Source organism: Zingiber officinale, chromosome 3A (genome assembly GCF_018446385.1).
Source record: "Zingiber officinale cultivar Zhangliang chromosome 3A, Zo_v1.1, whole genome shotgun sequence".
In the NCBI taxonomy this organism is placed as follows: domain Eukaryota; kingdom Viridiplantae; phylum Streptophyta; class Magnoliopsida; order Zingiberales; family Zingiberaceae; genus Zingiber; species Zingiber officinale.
The window spans coordinates 163,491,484-163,506,634 of record NC_055990.1 but is presented as its reverse complement, the minus strand read 5'-3'; the positions used below and the strand labels follow the sequence as shown (position 1 = coordinate 163,506,634).

At 36.0% G+C, this 15,151-nt stretch overlaps 1 protein-coding gene across 1 annotated transcript; it reads right to left on the bottom strand.

The window, feature by feature from the left end:
- Nucleotides 1-8,122: 8,122 nt before the first annotated feature.
- LOC122053284 (auxin-binding protein 1-like) lies at nucleotides 8,123-13,885 on the bottom strand. Its single transcript, XM_042615276.1, has 5 exons — nucleotides 13,644-13,885; nucleotides 12,443-12,549; nucleotides 11,593-11,793; nucleotides 9,059-9,126; nucleotides 8,123-8,433 (listed from the first exon to the last, which is right to left on the bottom strand). The coding sequence occupies exons 1-5, from the start codon at nucleotides 13,732-13,734 to the stop codon at nucleotides 8,334-8,336; spliced, it is 567 nt and encodes a 188-aa protein (XP_042471210.1). The 5' UTR covers nucleotides 13,735-13,885; the 3' UTR covers nucleotides 8,123-8,333.
- Between the last annotated feature and the right edge of the window lie 1,266 nt (nucleotides 13,886-15,151).

Here is a 15,151-nt window from a genome sequence, read left to right as displayed (position 1 = left end):
AACCGTCTATCACAAGTATTTTTTTTGATTTTCCCACATAGTTAATGAGAAATTTTGATGGAGCCATACCGATCACCTCAAAATTAATTGCCGTAAATTGAATATCAGGTGTCAATAAAAAAAATATGATAGGAAATGTAAAAGCGTCAAACTCAGCACACAACTCAAACGAACCGCCATGAAGATATCAAGTTCAGATAAAGATATAGACAACAATACTGGTAGTTAGCAGGAATTAGGCGAGGTCATCTTCCTCTTCTTCCTTCAATTTGATGGTGTTCTTCACTCGCAGCAGAAGAGTGGTTTTCCACGCATCCTGGTGCCAGTTTAGAGTGGATCATCAACGAGATCGCTTGAAGTTTAACCAGGTTTACCCATACAAATTCGTACAATCTTTTTCTTTCAGAAAAAAATATTGGCGTTGGTTAGGAAATATCTATCGATTTTTTATGTTCTTGCTACTCCATCAAATGCTAGATCACTTTTTAATAGAAAACACATACCAGCATAGTCATGCTGTCGTATTCTTGAACTGCATCTGTAAATTTGACAACATCTTCCTCATCCAATGCTTCCGCTAAATCCTGCATAAATATAGCTGTTAGCAAATCCAATTGGACTCTTAAATGCTGATCTGGATGATATTCTTGCTCCAGTTCAATAGGTTAAGAAACTTAAGTATATTTTAGTCAATAAGTAATTCAATAAATTTTGAAGAATTAAAAAAGTTGGCCAAATAAGTTAGTTTGTTCCATAGACAATTTGCCTTCCAATATCATCTAACGAACAATATTCACTTCCAAGTAGATGGTCCTTTTTAGTATTTGTCACGGTGATCCATCTTAGGAACGTTAGTATTTATTGCATAAAAGTGCCAAAAATCCATAACTGTGTTTCATTCCATACAGAATAGTCTATGAATTTAATTATCCTTTATAGTATTAAAGTTTAAAAAGTTCTGTAAATACTAGATAACGAGCTATTATAAGAAAAATTATGTGAGTTTTTCTAGCAAACAATAGTTGTGAGAACTTGATAAACTACAACAACAATCAAACATTATCCCACTAGGTGGGGTCGAGTATATGGATCCTTTTACGTCATTAAACTCTATCTCCTACTATATTATCATCTATACTTAAATAAATTTTATCTTATTTTATTATTACTATTTTTTGATCTTCTTCTTCCTTATTTGATATACGTGTTTGTCATAATTTTACATCATTTAATTGAAACATTTATTAGTTGTCTACAGGGGCGTAGCTACTTTGGGAGGTGCGATCGCCACCCTCTTATATTTGGAGGGGAAAAAAATTAATATGGTTAAAAATTTTAAAAAAAATATATATTTATAAATAAAAATTATTTAGACTTTTATGAAAAACTCCAATTAAAACCTAGCACCAATTTTTAATTTTTCTCTCTCTCTTGTTTGTTCAAACTTTTTTGTTTCTCTGTCTCTGTCGTTTTTTCTCTTCGCAGAAGTTTTTTCTTTTTCCTTTTTCACTGTTTTTGTTCCCTATCGACAAAATTCTTCCTGTCGAACCTTATTTTTTCCTCTTTTATTTTCTTCTTCCTCCACTATTACCCTTTCCTTTTTCCTCTATCCCATGTTCTTCTTCCTCCCCTAATTCTCATCTTATTTTTCCCTAATCTTAATTTTACCCTCAAAATCCTTCGTCGCACATTGTCGTTGCCATCCATGTCGTTGTCAGCTTGTCACCACACGTCGATCGCCACTTCTCATATTTAGAGGGAAAAAAATTAATATGGTTAAAAATAAAAAAAAATGTTTATTTATAAATCGAAAACTATTTAGACTTTTATGAAAAACTCCAATTAAAACTTAGCACCGATTTTTAATTTTTCTCTCTCTCTAGTTTGTTCAAACTTTTTTGTTTCTCTTTGTCTCTGTCGTTTTTTCTCTTCGCCGAAGTTTTTTCTTTTTCCTTTTTCACTATTTTTGTTCCCTATCGACAAAATTCTTCCTGCCGAACCTTATTTTTTCCTCTTTTATTTTCTTCTTCCTCCACTATTACCCTTTCCTTTTTCCTCTATCCCATGTTCTTCTTCCTCTCCTAATTCTCATCTTATTTTTCCATAATCTTAATTTTGCCCGTAAAATCCTCCGTTGCACATTGTCGTTGCCATCCACGTCGTTGTCAGCCCGTCACCGCACGTCGCTGCCAACGCGGCACCGCCGTTATCGTTTGCTGCCAACGTTGCCATCATCGCTTCGCCTCTATCGCTGCTATCGTTTACTGACAACGCTACCGACGCTCCACAACAAATGTCTTTTGATTGAGGTAAATTTTTCTTACTTGATTTCTTTCGATTACGGATTTAATTATTGAAAAAATATATAGTGTTAATTTTGCATATATATTCATGTTTTTGATTTCTTTCTATCAAATTCGTTTATTATTTGTTTTTCGAATATAAATTGTTGAAAACAAATAGTTATTAATTAGATGATTATGTTTCTAAAATATTATGTTGATGATAAATTAGGTGAAATAACAATGTTGAGGTATTTTAAGAAAATACGAGATGAACCTACTTCAAACAAGTCATCTCCCCCTCCACCACCTCCTCCTCCTCCGCCTCCACCAGCTCCTCTTGATGCTGACTCAAATGAGTATCCTAGTGATCCTGGGCTAAGAAAGCACATTCTTGAGTATAATGTTAATGAAAGGGAGATTGTTCGACGTTACTATTTACAAAAAGGTCCTTTTCAGCCTAAGAATCATGAATTTCCTTGGCGTTTTTGTCCAAAAGAGAAATGAAGATTTCGATCTATATGGTTTAGTCTTCATCCTAATTGGCTAGAATACAGCATTGCAAAAGATACGACTTTCTGTCTTTATTGCTATTTATTCAAAGAGGATCATGGTGGTCAAAATGGTGGTGATTCTTTTGTTACTGAGGGATTTAAAAATTAGAGAAAAAAAAAAATTTAATGAACATGTTGGAAATCAGAGCAACATTCACAACATGTGTATGATGACGACTTATGATTAATGAATCAAAAAAAATATATTGAAACTTGTTTGGTCAATCAGTCTAGTCAAGTTGCTATCGATTATCGTGTTCGTTTGACAACATCAATTGATTGCATAAGATTTCTTATGTGTCAAGGATTAGCATTTTGTGGTCATGATGAATCAACAAACTCACTCAATCATGGTAATTTTCTTGAAATGTTAAGATTTCTTGTTGACCATAATGAGGATATCAATAGAGTTGCACTAGACAATGCTCCCTCAAATCTCAAATTGACATCGCCTGATATTCAGAAAGATATTATCAGATCCATTGCTTATTTAACCACTAATTCTATTCTTGGATATCTCGACGATAAATTATTTACTATATTGGTTGATGAGACTCATGATATATCTGTTAAAGAACAAATAGTAGTTGCTTTACGGTTTGTAGATGAAAGGGAAAATATTGTTGAACGCTTTCTAGGCATTGTACATGTAAGCGACACTACTGCCTTATCACTTAAAACTGTCATTGATTCTTTGTTGTGCCAACATGGATTATCTATATCTAATTTGCGGGGGCAAGGATACGATGGAGCTAGCAATATGAGAGGAGAATTCAATGGCTTAAAAAGCTTAATTATGATAGAGAACCCATCTGCTTATTATGTTCATTGTTTTGTTCATCAACTGCAACTTACACATGTAACTGTTGCTGAAAATCGCATAAGAATTTCTACTTTTTTTTTTGATGTGGTTGCACAATTAAACAATATTGTTAGAGCGTCATGCAAGCGAAGAGATATACTTCGTGAGAAACAATTTGAAAAAGTTATTAAAGAAATTTGCAATGGTGATATTTTCACTGGACAAGGTATGAATCAAGAGATGACATTAAAAAAAGCTAGGAGCACACGTTGGGGTTCACACTATAATACATTGTTAAGTTTGATATGCTTGTATCCTTCAGTTATTGATGTCCTTTTATTTGTTGAAGAGGGAAAAGATCACAAGCAAAGGGCGCAAGTAAATAATCTGTTGGGATTGATTGGAAAATATGAATTTATATTTCAGATGCACTCAATGAAGAATATCTTGGGAGTCACGAATGATTTATCGCAAGCTTTATAAAGAAAAGATCAAGACATTGTAAATGTCATGATTCTTGTAACATCAAGCAAACATCAACTACAAACTATGAGAGATGATGGTTGATATTTGTTACTGAATGAAGTTTTTTTATTTTGTGTTAAATATGAGGTAGTCACCCCGCACATGGAAGACTTGTTCGTCTTTCATGGGAGATCACGACGAAATATTGAAGGAAGGACAAATCTTCACTATTATCGTGTTGAAACGTTTTATGAAGTGATAGATTTGCAACTTCAGGAGTTGAACAGTCGCTTTAACGAGGTGAACACGGAATTGTTGTTGTGTATGAGTTGTCTTGATCCATCAAATTCATTCTCTGCTTATGATAAGAGAAAATTACTTCAGTTTGCTCAGTTTTATCCATCCGATTTTTCCCCGATGGAGTTAATGCATCTTGAGCCCCAACTTGATAACTTTATTTTTGATATGCGGAGTAGCAATCAATTCTCTGAGGTTGTGGGGATTAGCCAACTTGTTAAAAGGATAGTTCAATTGAAAAAACATCGTATGTATCCTTTAGTATATTTACTTTTGAAGTTAGCATTGCTATTACTTGTTGCAACTGCAACTGCAGAGAGAGTGTTTTCAGTAATGAAAATAATCAAAACCTCACTTCGAAATCAGTTGGGAGATGATATGGTAAATGATTGTTTGATACCATATATTGAGCGAGATGTGTTTGATACCATTGATAATGAAACTATTATTCAGCATTTTCAAAATATGAAATCTCAAAGAGTGATATTGTAAAAACATATGAAGTTCATATATAACTTTTATTATACATTTTCTGTGTTGTATTATTTTTTTAATTAATTGAATTCACCCCCCCCCCCCCTAATTAAAAATCCTGACTACGCCATTATTATCTAAGTACATGTCCGTACCATCTTAAACGTGTCTCTTGAAATTTTTCCTCAGTAGATACAACTCCGATTTTCTATCTAATGCTCTCATTTCTTATTATGTCCATCCTCATATGTCCACACATTCACCTTAACATTCTTATTTCTGCAACTCTATCTTATGCTCATGTGCTCGAGTAATATCCCAACATTTAGGTCCATATAACATAACAGGTCTAACTAAGATTTTGTAGAACTTTCCTTTAAGTTATAGAGGTATAAAACACTCGACGCTCTCCTCCATTTCAACTATCCTGCTTGTATTTTATGTAAGACATTTTTCTCAATCCTTTTATCATTTTATAAAAATAATCCTAAATATTTAAAGCCCTCAGTTCCGAGCAAATCGTCATCTCCTATCTTAACAATTATCTCATTACGTCTAATATTACATTAAATTTAAATTTCATATATTCTGTCTTTATTCTACTAAGTCTAAAATATTTCCCTTCTAGTGTTTCTCGTCAAGATTCTAGTTTAACATTTGAAAAATGATATGCTCAAAGAAAAAAACTCAAAGAAAAGCTCAAGGATAGACACATAAAGTGATGGGGTCTACAAAAAGTGAAATGGTGGGCCATGACTTTATGTGTCTATCCTTGAGCTTTTCCTTGAGTTTTTTTCCTTGAGCATATCATTGCTCTTAACATTTACTCCTTCATGTGTTTTATCTACTAAAACAATATCATCTGCAAACAACATGCACTATGATACTGTGTCTTGAATGTGTGCAGTAAGTTTGTCCATAATTAGTGTAAAAAGATAGGGACTTAGAGCTGATCCTTGATGTAACCATATCTTTATTTGAAATGCTTTACCCTATTGTTACATCTTCATACATATTGATGTGCGTAGATTATATATACTTTTATGCATGTCTTGACACACATCTACTTGTATTTTATTAGTATAATCTACATTTATTGCACCCTATTTCATTATAATGTCGTACTTCTATTATATTATGTTCGGAGATCTGCTTTTTATATATTTTGATTGATATGATGCATATTGGAGCGAGCGAAAATGAAGTAAAAACGCGCATGGGAGCAACTCCAGAAGAAAACAAGCTCAGGTTGTGTGACCCGCACGGTCGTGTTCCCACCAGAGGTAAATCAAGCCACGACCGTGTGAGGCCAACAGTGAAAAAGAAGGTCACGACCGTGTGAGCCACATGGCCGTGTGACTCAACCCGAGAGGAAGTCGGGTAAGGCCGTGTGAATCCACACGGCCGTGTGACCAGAGTCGAGGCCAAGAAGAAGCTGGTCATGTGGATCCACACGGCCATGCCACGCCTAAATAGAGTTGTGCTGAATTATGGGCAGATTGTAGACCGATCGTAAAACGTCCATAATTTTGTGCTCATTTAGAGTTTGGGTTATTCTTTATACTGAAACATAATTAACTTCAAGATCTACAACTTTGCTTCAGATCCAACAGAGAGATATCAAGAATTAGCCAAACCAAATGTGTTGGAAAGGTTTTCATTGTTTCCCTTTTAATTCCTCAAATTTATTTTCTTTTGGTAATTTCCAATTTTTGCTTGTAGTTAGTTTTATTGTTTGTTTAACTGCTTTGTAGCAAGCCCTTTGATTGTTGGAACAGAAACAACTTGTAACGTGCAATTTCCGCTCCAAATGTTCTGTCTTTTCTGGATTTTTAAAATACTAAAGTCTGAATAATCGTAACTAATTTCTATTCCTAGATGGGATGTGTAAGTTTAACAAAACAAGCTATAATTAGAGATTTGAACTATCTAAAGAGATTTTAACGTTGATCTGCAGTTTTGTGAACTACAATTTGGATGGTTTTGACATGATCCACTTTGAATAGGTTAACCAGAAACTGGTTGTGCCTGGATTATTTTTTTTTCATGTTCTATTGTCACATGGATTGTTGAGGTAATCCAATTTCTATCTATGATTTACATTAAAATTGTAAAAGTTGTGAAATGGGTTATAATTGTGTCAGTTTCATTATGTTTGACATATACTTTTGCACGCTTACTCATGTTTCTTGTGTATTTCAGGTTCCTCGATAATAAAGATGATATTGCAAAAGTGAGAAAGTGTTTTGCAGGGTTGTGGAGTTTGGATGATGCAGAAACTGTTAGGTCTGCTGTCGAAAAACCTGATCTATTTGTTCTCAAACCACAGCGAGAAGGAGGAGGTCCCTCTTTATCCACGGGGCCGGATCTTCTGGTCCGTAATTTATGGACCAGGGGATGGCTCACTATACGAGGATCATTGATTTGGATGGAGTTCACCTTTAAATTGGTAGGGTCCATCCAAATAAAGGGTCTACAATAGTGGATCATATTCTGATCCGCAAATTACGGACCATCTATCCTCCTTTATTCATATTTTTACTCTTATTATTTCTTTCACTTGAAGGAGAGTCTTGACGCAATAATAAAATTATTGTCGTGTGACCTCGAGGTCACAGGTTTGAATATCAGAAATAACCTTTTACAAAGCAGGGTAAAATTATGTACAATACATCCTTCCTCGGGACCGTATTGACGAAACTTCGTACATAGGACTGTCTTGTTTTTATTATTTTCTTCGCTTGGGAGATTTTATATGTCCTATCTGCTTATAGGAAACAACATTTATGGTGACAGTGTAAGGGAAACATTAGTTAGGGTGCAAAAGGAAGGGATGGAGAAACTTGCTGCATACATTCTGATGCAGAGAATCTTCCCAACAGCTGTTCCTTCTTTTCTCGTCCGAGAAGGTATTTGGCATCAGGATAAAGCAATTTCTGAACTTGGTACAGCGCTTACTGAAGGTTATTGGAATACTAAGCAGTTGGTTATCACCTTTTTCCTATTCACCCGAAATTGTATGATCAATCGTTTTTCATCTTATCACATTTTATTCAAGGTGCAATTTGTCAAAGATTAACGATGGTCCATTTTTTCATCCCGAGTCATGTTCACTAAAATAAATAGGGAATAAAAAACTTTTAAATTTTTTATCCTCATTTTTTCATTTCCGTCGCACTGTTTGTTGGCAAACAAGCAAATTAGCTATATTAAATGCCTTCACAAATAACTTACCTTGTAATACTTGATTAACAACAAAACCTTGGCTCTTTGTTAATAAATGGGCTTCATTTCCATCCATAAAGATGAACCAAAGTTTATTACATGCAGAGGGGTAAAAGTTCAGACTTGATCAGCCATCACATTTAGACAACTGTTTATTAATGTTAAGTTTTACATGAGAAAATTCTCTACGCGAAGGCCAAATGCGATATATTAGACAGTCGCAGATTAAGGACATCACAACTCATCCTTTGCATGAAAGCACTCTTCATCCCAGAAGAATGGGAATTTCAACCTGGCTGCTGTATGGGGCATGTCCCAATCGTCGTACATATACCTATGTATGATGCAAATTAATTTATACAAAATATGCACAAGCCAAAAGAATACTAGAGATACTGCATCTACCATAACTTACAAATCAATATGCTTAAACATAATACTGCATAACATACACAAATGAAGTATTTTTTTTCACTCGTTAAAATATGCACAAACTACTTCAGAATATTGAGCGTTTTGGATGTAGGCATATCAGTATTGCTTGAAGTTTAGATGCAAACTTGACCGGAACTTAAATAATTATGATATGACGATAAATGATACAAGGATCAGACATACAGGAGTGGATGACAAGACTCAGGATTTATAAATATCCGAATTAGTAAAGCTAACAAAGATAAAGATGAATAGGACTATGATTAATGATGGGTATTCCAAGATAACGTAGACAAAAAGTAGACTTAGTTTTCCATGTGTAATCATAATGCATGAGAATGTACTGTTTTTTGCATAAACAGAAGAGGTTAGCAATCCTATCCAACTTCGAAAGAACCCAGATTAAGGAAAGATAGCATATAGGAAAATCATAATATATTTCAATTTTGAGAAATATAACTAGCAATAACTTGTAACTATTAAATGGAATGTAGAATAGTTGAAATATAGGGTTGAAATCTAACACTTTGATTGGCGGACGAGATATAACAACAAGAAACTGCAAGTCCTCATTCTCATCAGTATTCCAAACCTGCACAAGATATGAACTCCAATTCATCAAGAGAAAAATTAAAGTAGTTACTACACCATTCTCAAGATATAATTAAGTTTTATAGATCATATAAAGTTAATGTATTCTTCTATGTTATGACTCTTCTACAAATCAAGTTGCCCATAAAAAAGTGTCAGCTTAAAAGTTTATATGAATACAATCTACAGCATCGCTCCTCTGTCAGTATAGCATAAATGATTTTGCACCTAAATGAAGCTTTCAGCTTGGTGTCAGTATCCCATAAATGATTTTGTTCCTAACAAAAATTGTCAGCTCATACAGCTAGTGCCATATTTGTGTGCTTGGAAAGCACAATGATCTTTATCTTTTACCACAATGATCTTTATCTTTTACCATCATTGGAAGGAACCACTCACTCATATGAAGTATGTAAGTATATATAGGCATTCTTTGCCATGCACAGTGGTAGTCCCCCCCATTAGGACCTATCTCAAAGTGGTTTTATTTACACAATAAAATGTTGGATCCCCAAGATTGTTTTTGGTATGATCAACTAAGTTAGATTAGGTCCTGGTTTGGTTTAATCTTTGTGTCTAAATGTGCAGGAACTTAAGAGCACAGGAAGTCGAGTAGAAGGCACGACTAGCGAGAAGGACGACACGGGAGAGAGACGACGGGCTCAGTGCGTCTGAGGGACGAGGTGCCGCGGAAAAGTATATAGTGGACAAGAAGAACGTACGCGGCGTTCAAGGGACGAGAAGCCGGAGCGAAAGCCTGCTCGAGGAGAAGGCCGGAAATTAAATTCGAGTGAGCCCTATTTCGGTTGGCCGTAATCACCCAAGCGAACGGAGCAACGAAAGATCCAAAGGAAAGCTGGAGCTATTTATACGTTGCAGGTAGAGGACGTCCTCCATGATGTAGAGGGCACCATATAGAGGGCGCCCTCCATAGCATTGAGGGCACCCTCCATAGCATTGAGGGCACCCTCCATAGCATTGAGGGTGCCCTCCACAACCTTGAGGGCACCCCCGTCCTAGCCAAAGTTGATCGTTCGCAGTGGATAAAATTATATCTGTGCTGCCTCGTTGGAGGTGCCCTCCATACACTTGGGAGACGCGTTCGCAGCGGAAGTTTTATCCGTGTTCGCAGCGGATCGTTCCTAGCAATAGTCTGAGTGTTCAAAGATGGTAAGAGGCTTCTCTGCCTACACGAAGGAGTTTTTCTAGTGCTGTCATTGTCTTGAATTAACAACCACCCCGATTGTAACCAAGTAAAATTCCGAGTCTCTTCTTTCAGTTTTTGTATTGTTTATTTTTATTATACAATTGCTGCTAACCCGAGTCCAGAGAACGAGAACGGTCTTGATTTATTCTTTCAGGCTATTCAACCCCCCTTCTAGCCGGCCTACTCGGACCTTCATAAAATTCAGACAAAAAAGCTCCTTTTGTGTGATATGGTCACACCATAGCTACTGCTAAAAACTTGCTGAAGCATGCTTGTTTCTGTGGCATATTTACATTGTTAATGGAGTAATCATCATAATCATCATCAAGCCACATTTATTCCAACATTTTGGTAATGGCTAATATTAATGGAGCAGAAAGTTATAATTTAATGGAGTAATAATTAACACAATTTCTTTCAAACTATAAATTGTTCTGATCCTAAACTAATGGTTGCTTGATCTATCTTCTTCTTGTGCTACGGCTTTGTGGAAACCACACAGTAAATTACCATTTACATATCTTGTTCACCATTTTGATCCTCTATTTACCACAGTTTTGCTAAGATTCATGTACTTTTTTTCTTGCTTTGTTTACACAGAAATGATACTAAAGAACTACGAATGCAGAACAAATATGAAATTTTAGTGGCATGGAATTGTTTTTCTACCTCTCAATCTCTAATGCACCCTCTAGATATGAGCAAACCTATCTTACAACGTTCTATATCCCAGGTCATGAGGTAGGTAGTCCTTAAGTTTGAGTTGCCTAGGTGCATCAATTGAGTTCACACAACACAAGATAGTGGCCCTCAATTTGATTATACAAACATGTCAATGGTTTGCCTCAAGACTCAGTTTATGGTATCTGCACATAGGTATCCATGCTTCTCATTAAAGCCTTCAGATAATTGATTTGTTCTTTGGAGAAGTTTTACCAATACTATCATAATAGTAAAGATACAAGGTTGGCAGAGTATCGAGGTAGATGTCATCAAAACAGACTTCTTTGATTAAAACCTTGAAACCAAAGATGAAAACTTGAAATCAAAGAAGGAATCAGAATTATTTGGTGTAATATTAACTATCAATCAAGTATCAAAGAAATAAAATCGTTCTTTGTCGGAGATATTATAATATGAATGACCACAGCAACAACAATAAGATATGTGAAACTATGATGTAATGTGGTAAGACCACAGCAACAGCAATTGGATATATGAAACTAAGATGTAATGTAGTAAACAAATTGAGAGTAGTACCTGGTGAGGATCATCCACAGGGATAGAAAATGTGCTATTTGGATAAATTGGGAACTTGGCAGGAGTCCCTGGGTACTTGAGTGAACTTGACCCCAGTAAAACAGTACCCTTCCCTTTTAGGATCACAAAGGTTTCTTCACAAGCGTGGCGATGAATTGGCGTGCTAGTGCCTGCCGGCACTGTTTGTAGCCAAACTTCAATCTAACAAAAAGCTAGACATTCAGAGTAGCCCTCTTATATGAAAACACTCATGAAAGAGCAATATATTTAAAGGCATGCCACCTAATGGCTGACTACTGATTGATTCCCTAATTCTTAAATCATTCCAAGAGCCAACTCATTGTTCCAAAATAGTATCTTCACTAGTAAAATGAGTTACAAATACACTACATGAAAGATGCATAATCATTCATTAACTATGGCATATAGTAAGTAGAGGTGTACTTTATCTAAAAGCCAAAAATTTGAGAGATGCAAGTATAAAGGAGAGTTGAGCTAAAGTTTTTGGGCCAAACAATTTTCAGATGCACTTAATATTCCAATGTTATGGTAGTCCACCTGGAAATTTACTTATCACTTTCTTTTCATGATGTCAAACAGCATAAAATTTATTAAAGGACCCAAATCCATTTAGATTAGCAAGAAGGAAAGCCTCTCTTTTTGCCAATATGATGCATGATTAATCTCCTGGATCTCAGTTAAATGAGTGGTTTGGATAAATACTGGGGGAAAAAAAATATGCTACTTCACTTAAATAAAAGAAATTGATTGCAAAAGAAACTCAGCTTAAATTGCTTCAGTGAAATTTTAAGAACTCCAATAAAAACATTTTATATCTTCAATTACTTACCTCTTTCATTCCATGTGCAAGAGCACCTGCAACGGTGATGTGTGACAAACCTCCTCTCCCAAAGTTACTTTGAGGCAGATTACTTATATTCCTCACAAAGGGAGTATCTAAATAAAGGAAAGAAACCATATCAATCAGCTTATGGTAACACTAACTTACATCTCTTTATGATGTAGGGAAACAAGGAGGGACATTAAGGAAATTATTACCAGGCGTTCTTAGTTGAATATTACCAAGTTTTTTCTACCTATACTCCTTCAAGAATGTAATTTAATTTATGAAAAGCTCAAAAATTATGGTAATAAAGTGCATACAAAGTGACAACAGAGGATGGTATTGGTGATGCTTGATCTTTAAATAAGCCGTCTCAAAGATAGAGGATTACCATGTCAAGTGGGAACATCATATCCCAAACTACTTGAAACTACATTTGCTATCATCGAGGGACCTTTACAAACTCTATCATGGATTATGTGCAAGGTCTGAAATACGTGTTGTCATGCCATAATCAAATTGAGTCATTTTATGCCAATATAAAATTTTGATAATGATCTTAAACTAGTCAATTTTCCCCCAAAAAAAACGATTTTATAAAATGCAAATCAATTAAGCTTTTTAAAAGTTAGTTTCTATGGCATAAAGGTTGTTGAACTCACTGATACACATGGCGATGCATATCACCAGGTTGTGTCTAATTTTGCAGCCAAATAAACAGAACAATTCACTTGATAATGAAAGAAATCAAACAGGTCAGTTTTTTTCTTATTTTTTCAGTTATTTTTTCTTTAGTATTCAAGTCTTCAAGTTATCAAAAAGTTAATACCCAGCAAGTAGCTTATATTATTTAGATCTAGCAAGCCATACAAATAATTCGTGCATCTTAATAAGAGGGATTCCGAAGCGGACACAGTGGAGCAAACCACAAGAACTGCTCCCAGGAGAATATGCTTCTACAGGCCCTAGGTTGCAGACTAAATACAACGAAGAAAAATTCATGAGTATGATCGGACATTGTACCTTACCTACCTACGGATTAGACATGATGCATAAAATTTTACAGACTGCAGACTTAACTTACTGAGCTCAATTACAACTACATATAACCTACCAAATTACACACAGTGGATGCGTCAGGAGGAACCGAACTATTCCATTCTACCGCGAGGAAGGGGAGCAGAACAGGAGAAAGAGATCGACTGACCTTTGTTAAAGCACTGGGCGAAAGCGGCGTCGACCGCTACTACCGCGAGGAAGAGAAAACAAAGCCTGCCGCCCTCGACGATCCCGCCCATCTTCCTCTCCTCCTACCTCCCACGCTTCCCTCTATCAAAAACGGGTGCGATTCGAGTGTCTCTCAGCGGGCAAAAGCGAGGTCTGCAAAAGGGTGCCGTTCCGCCTCTTTATCTTCGGGCATCGTATCGCGTAGTTATCACATAACAAATAAATCCACACCAGCTTTGCAATTGCACCTATATAATCTTAGTAAGTAGCTACTTTTATGTATATATATATATATATTAATTATCACATAACAAATAAAGTCACATTAGCTTCAATTGCACCCCCTCTCTCTCTCTCTCTCTCTCTCTCTCTCTCTCTATATATATATATATATATATATATATATATTTATAATCTTAGTAATTACTTAAATCCACACTAGCTTTGCAATTGCACCTATATAATCTTAGCAAGTAGTTATATTAATTAATTATCACATAGCAAATAAAGCCACATTAACTTCAATTGCACCTCTATATATATATATAATCTTAGTAATTACTTATCACATAGCAAATAAAGCCACACTAGCTTTGCAATTGAACCTATATAATCTTAGCAAGTAGCTATATTAATTAGTTATCACATAGCAAATAAAGTCACATTAGCTTTAATTGCACCTCTCTCTCTCTCTATATATATATAATCTTAGTAATTACTTATCACATAGCAAATAAAGCCACACTAGCTTTACAATTGCACCTATATAATCTTAGCAAGTAGCTAAATTAATTAGTTATCACATAGCAAATAAAGGCACGCTAGTTTTGCAATTGCACCTATACAAACTTAGTAATCATATATTGATCTGGTGGTAAGATGAGACCCGCCTGATAGGAAGTCAAAGTAGGTCAACATCTAGGGTAGGCAGCCGATCGGGTAAGATACCTTCCCGAGCTGCAAGAAGAATACCCGATCCGACATCTCGGCCTGGTACCGAGTTTCCGACGTTCATAAAGTAGGACGAAGGCTGAGCGGACATCCTGCTCGGCTAACCAGGAACACAACATCAACTTGGCAGTTAAGGCTCCCTCGCCTGACAGAGTGGAGTCGGACATCAAATCATCGGTCGAGCGGACATCTGAGCCGGTCCGACCTTGGTGCCACCTAGAGGGCGTTAGCCGAGCGGTTCCTTTGCTCGGCCAGGGAAAGATTCCTACGCTCGGGCCGATAAAGGACAAAGGGGGCAATTGGCGATATCTTCCTAGGAACTAGTGCCGCCGACAAGAGACATGATCGGCGGTATGGTCAGACAGGGAATCGTACGGTGGAAACTTTCACTGTCACGTCAGAGATATGCTCGTGCTATTAAGGTATGTCGCCAGACATGCTTTTCTGACACATCCATTCCAAGTATGCTTTGAGGAGCGTGCACGCCTCGGGGAGCGTGTGTGCGCCTCTGGAGAGCCTTATATAAGGACCTCCTCG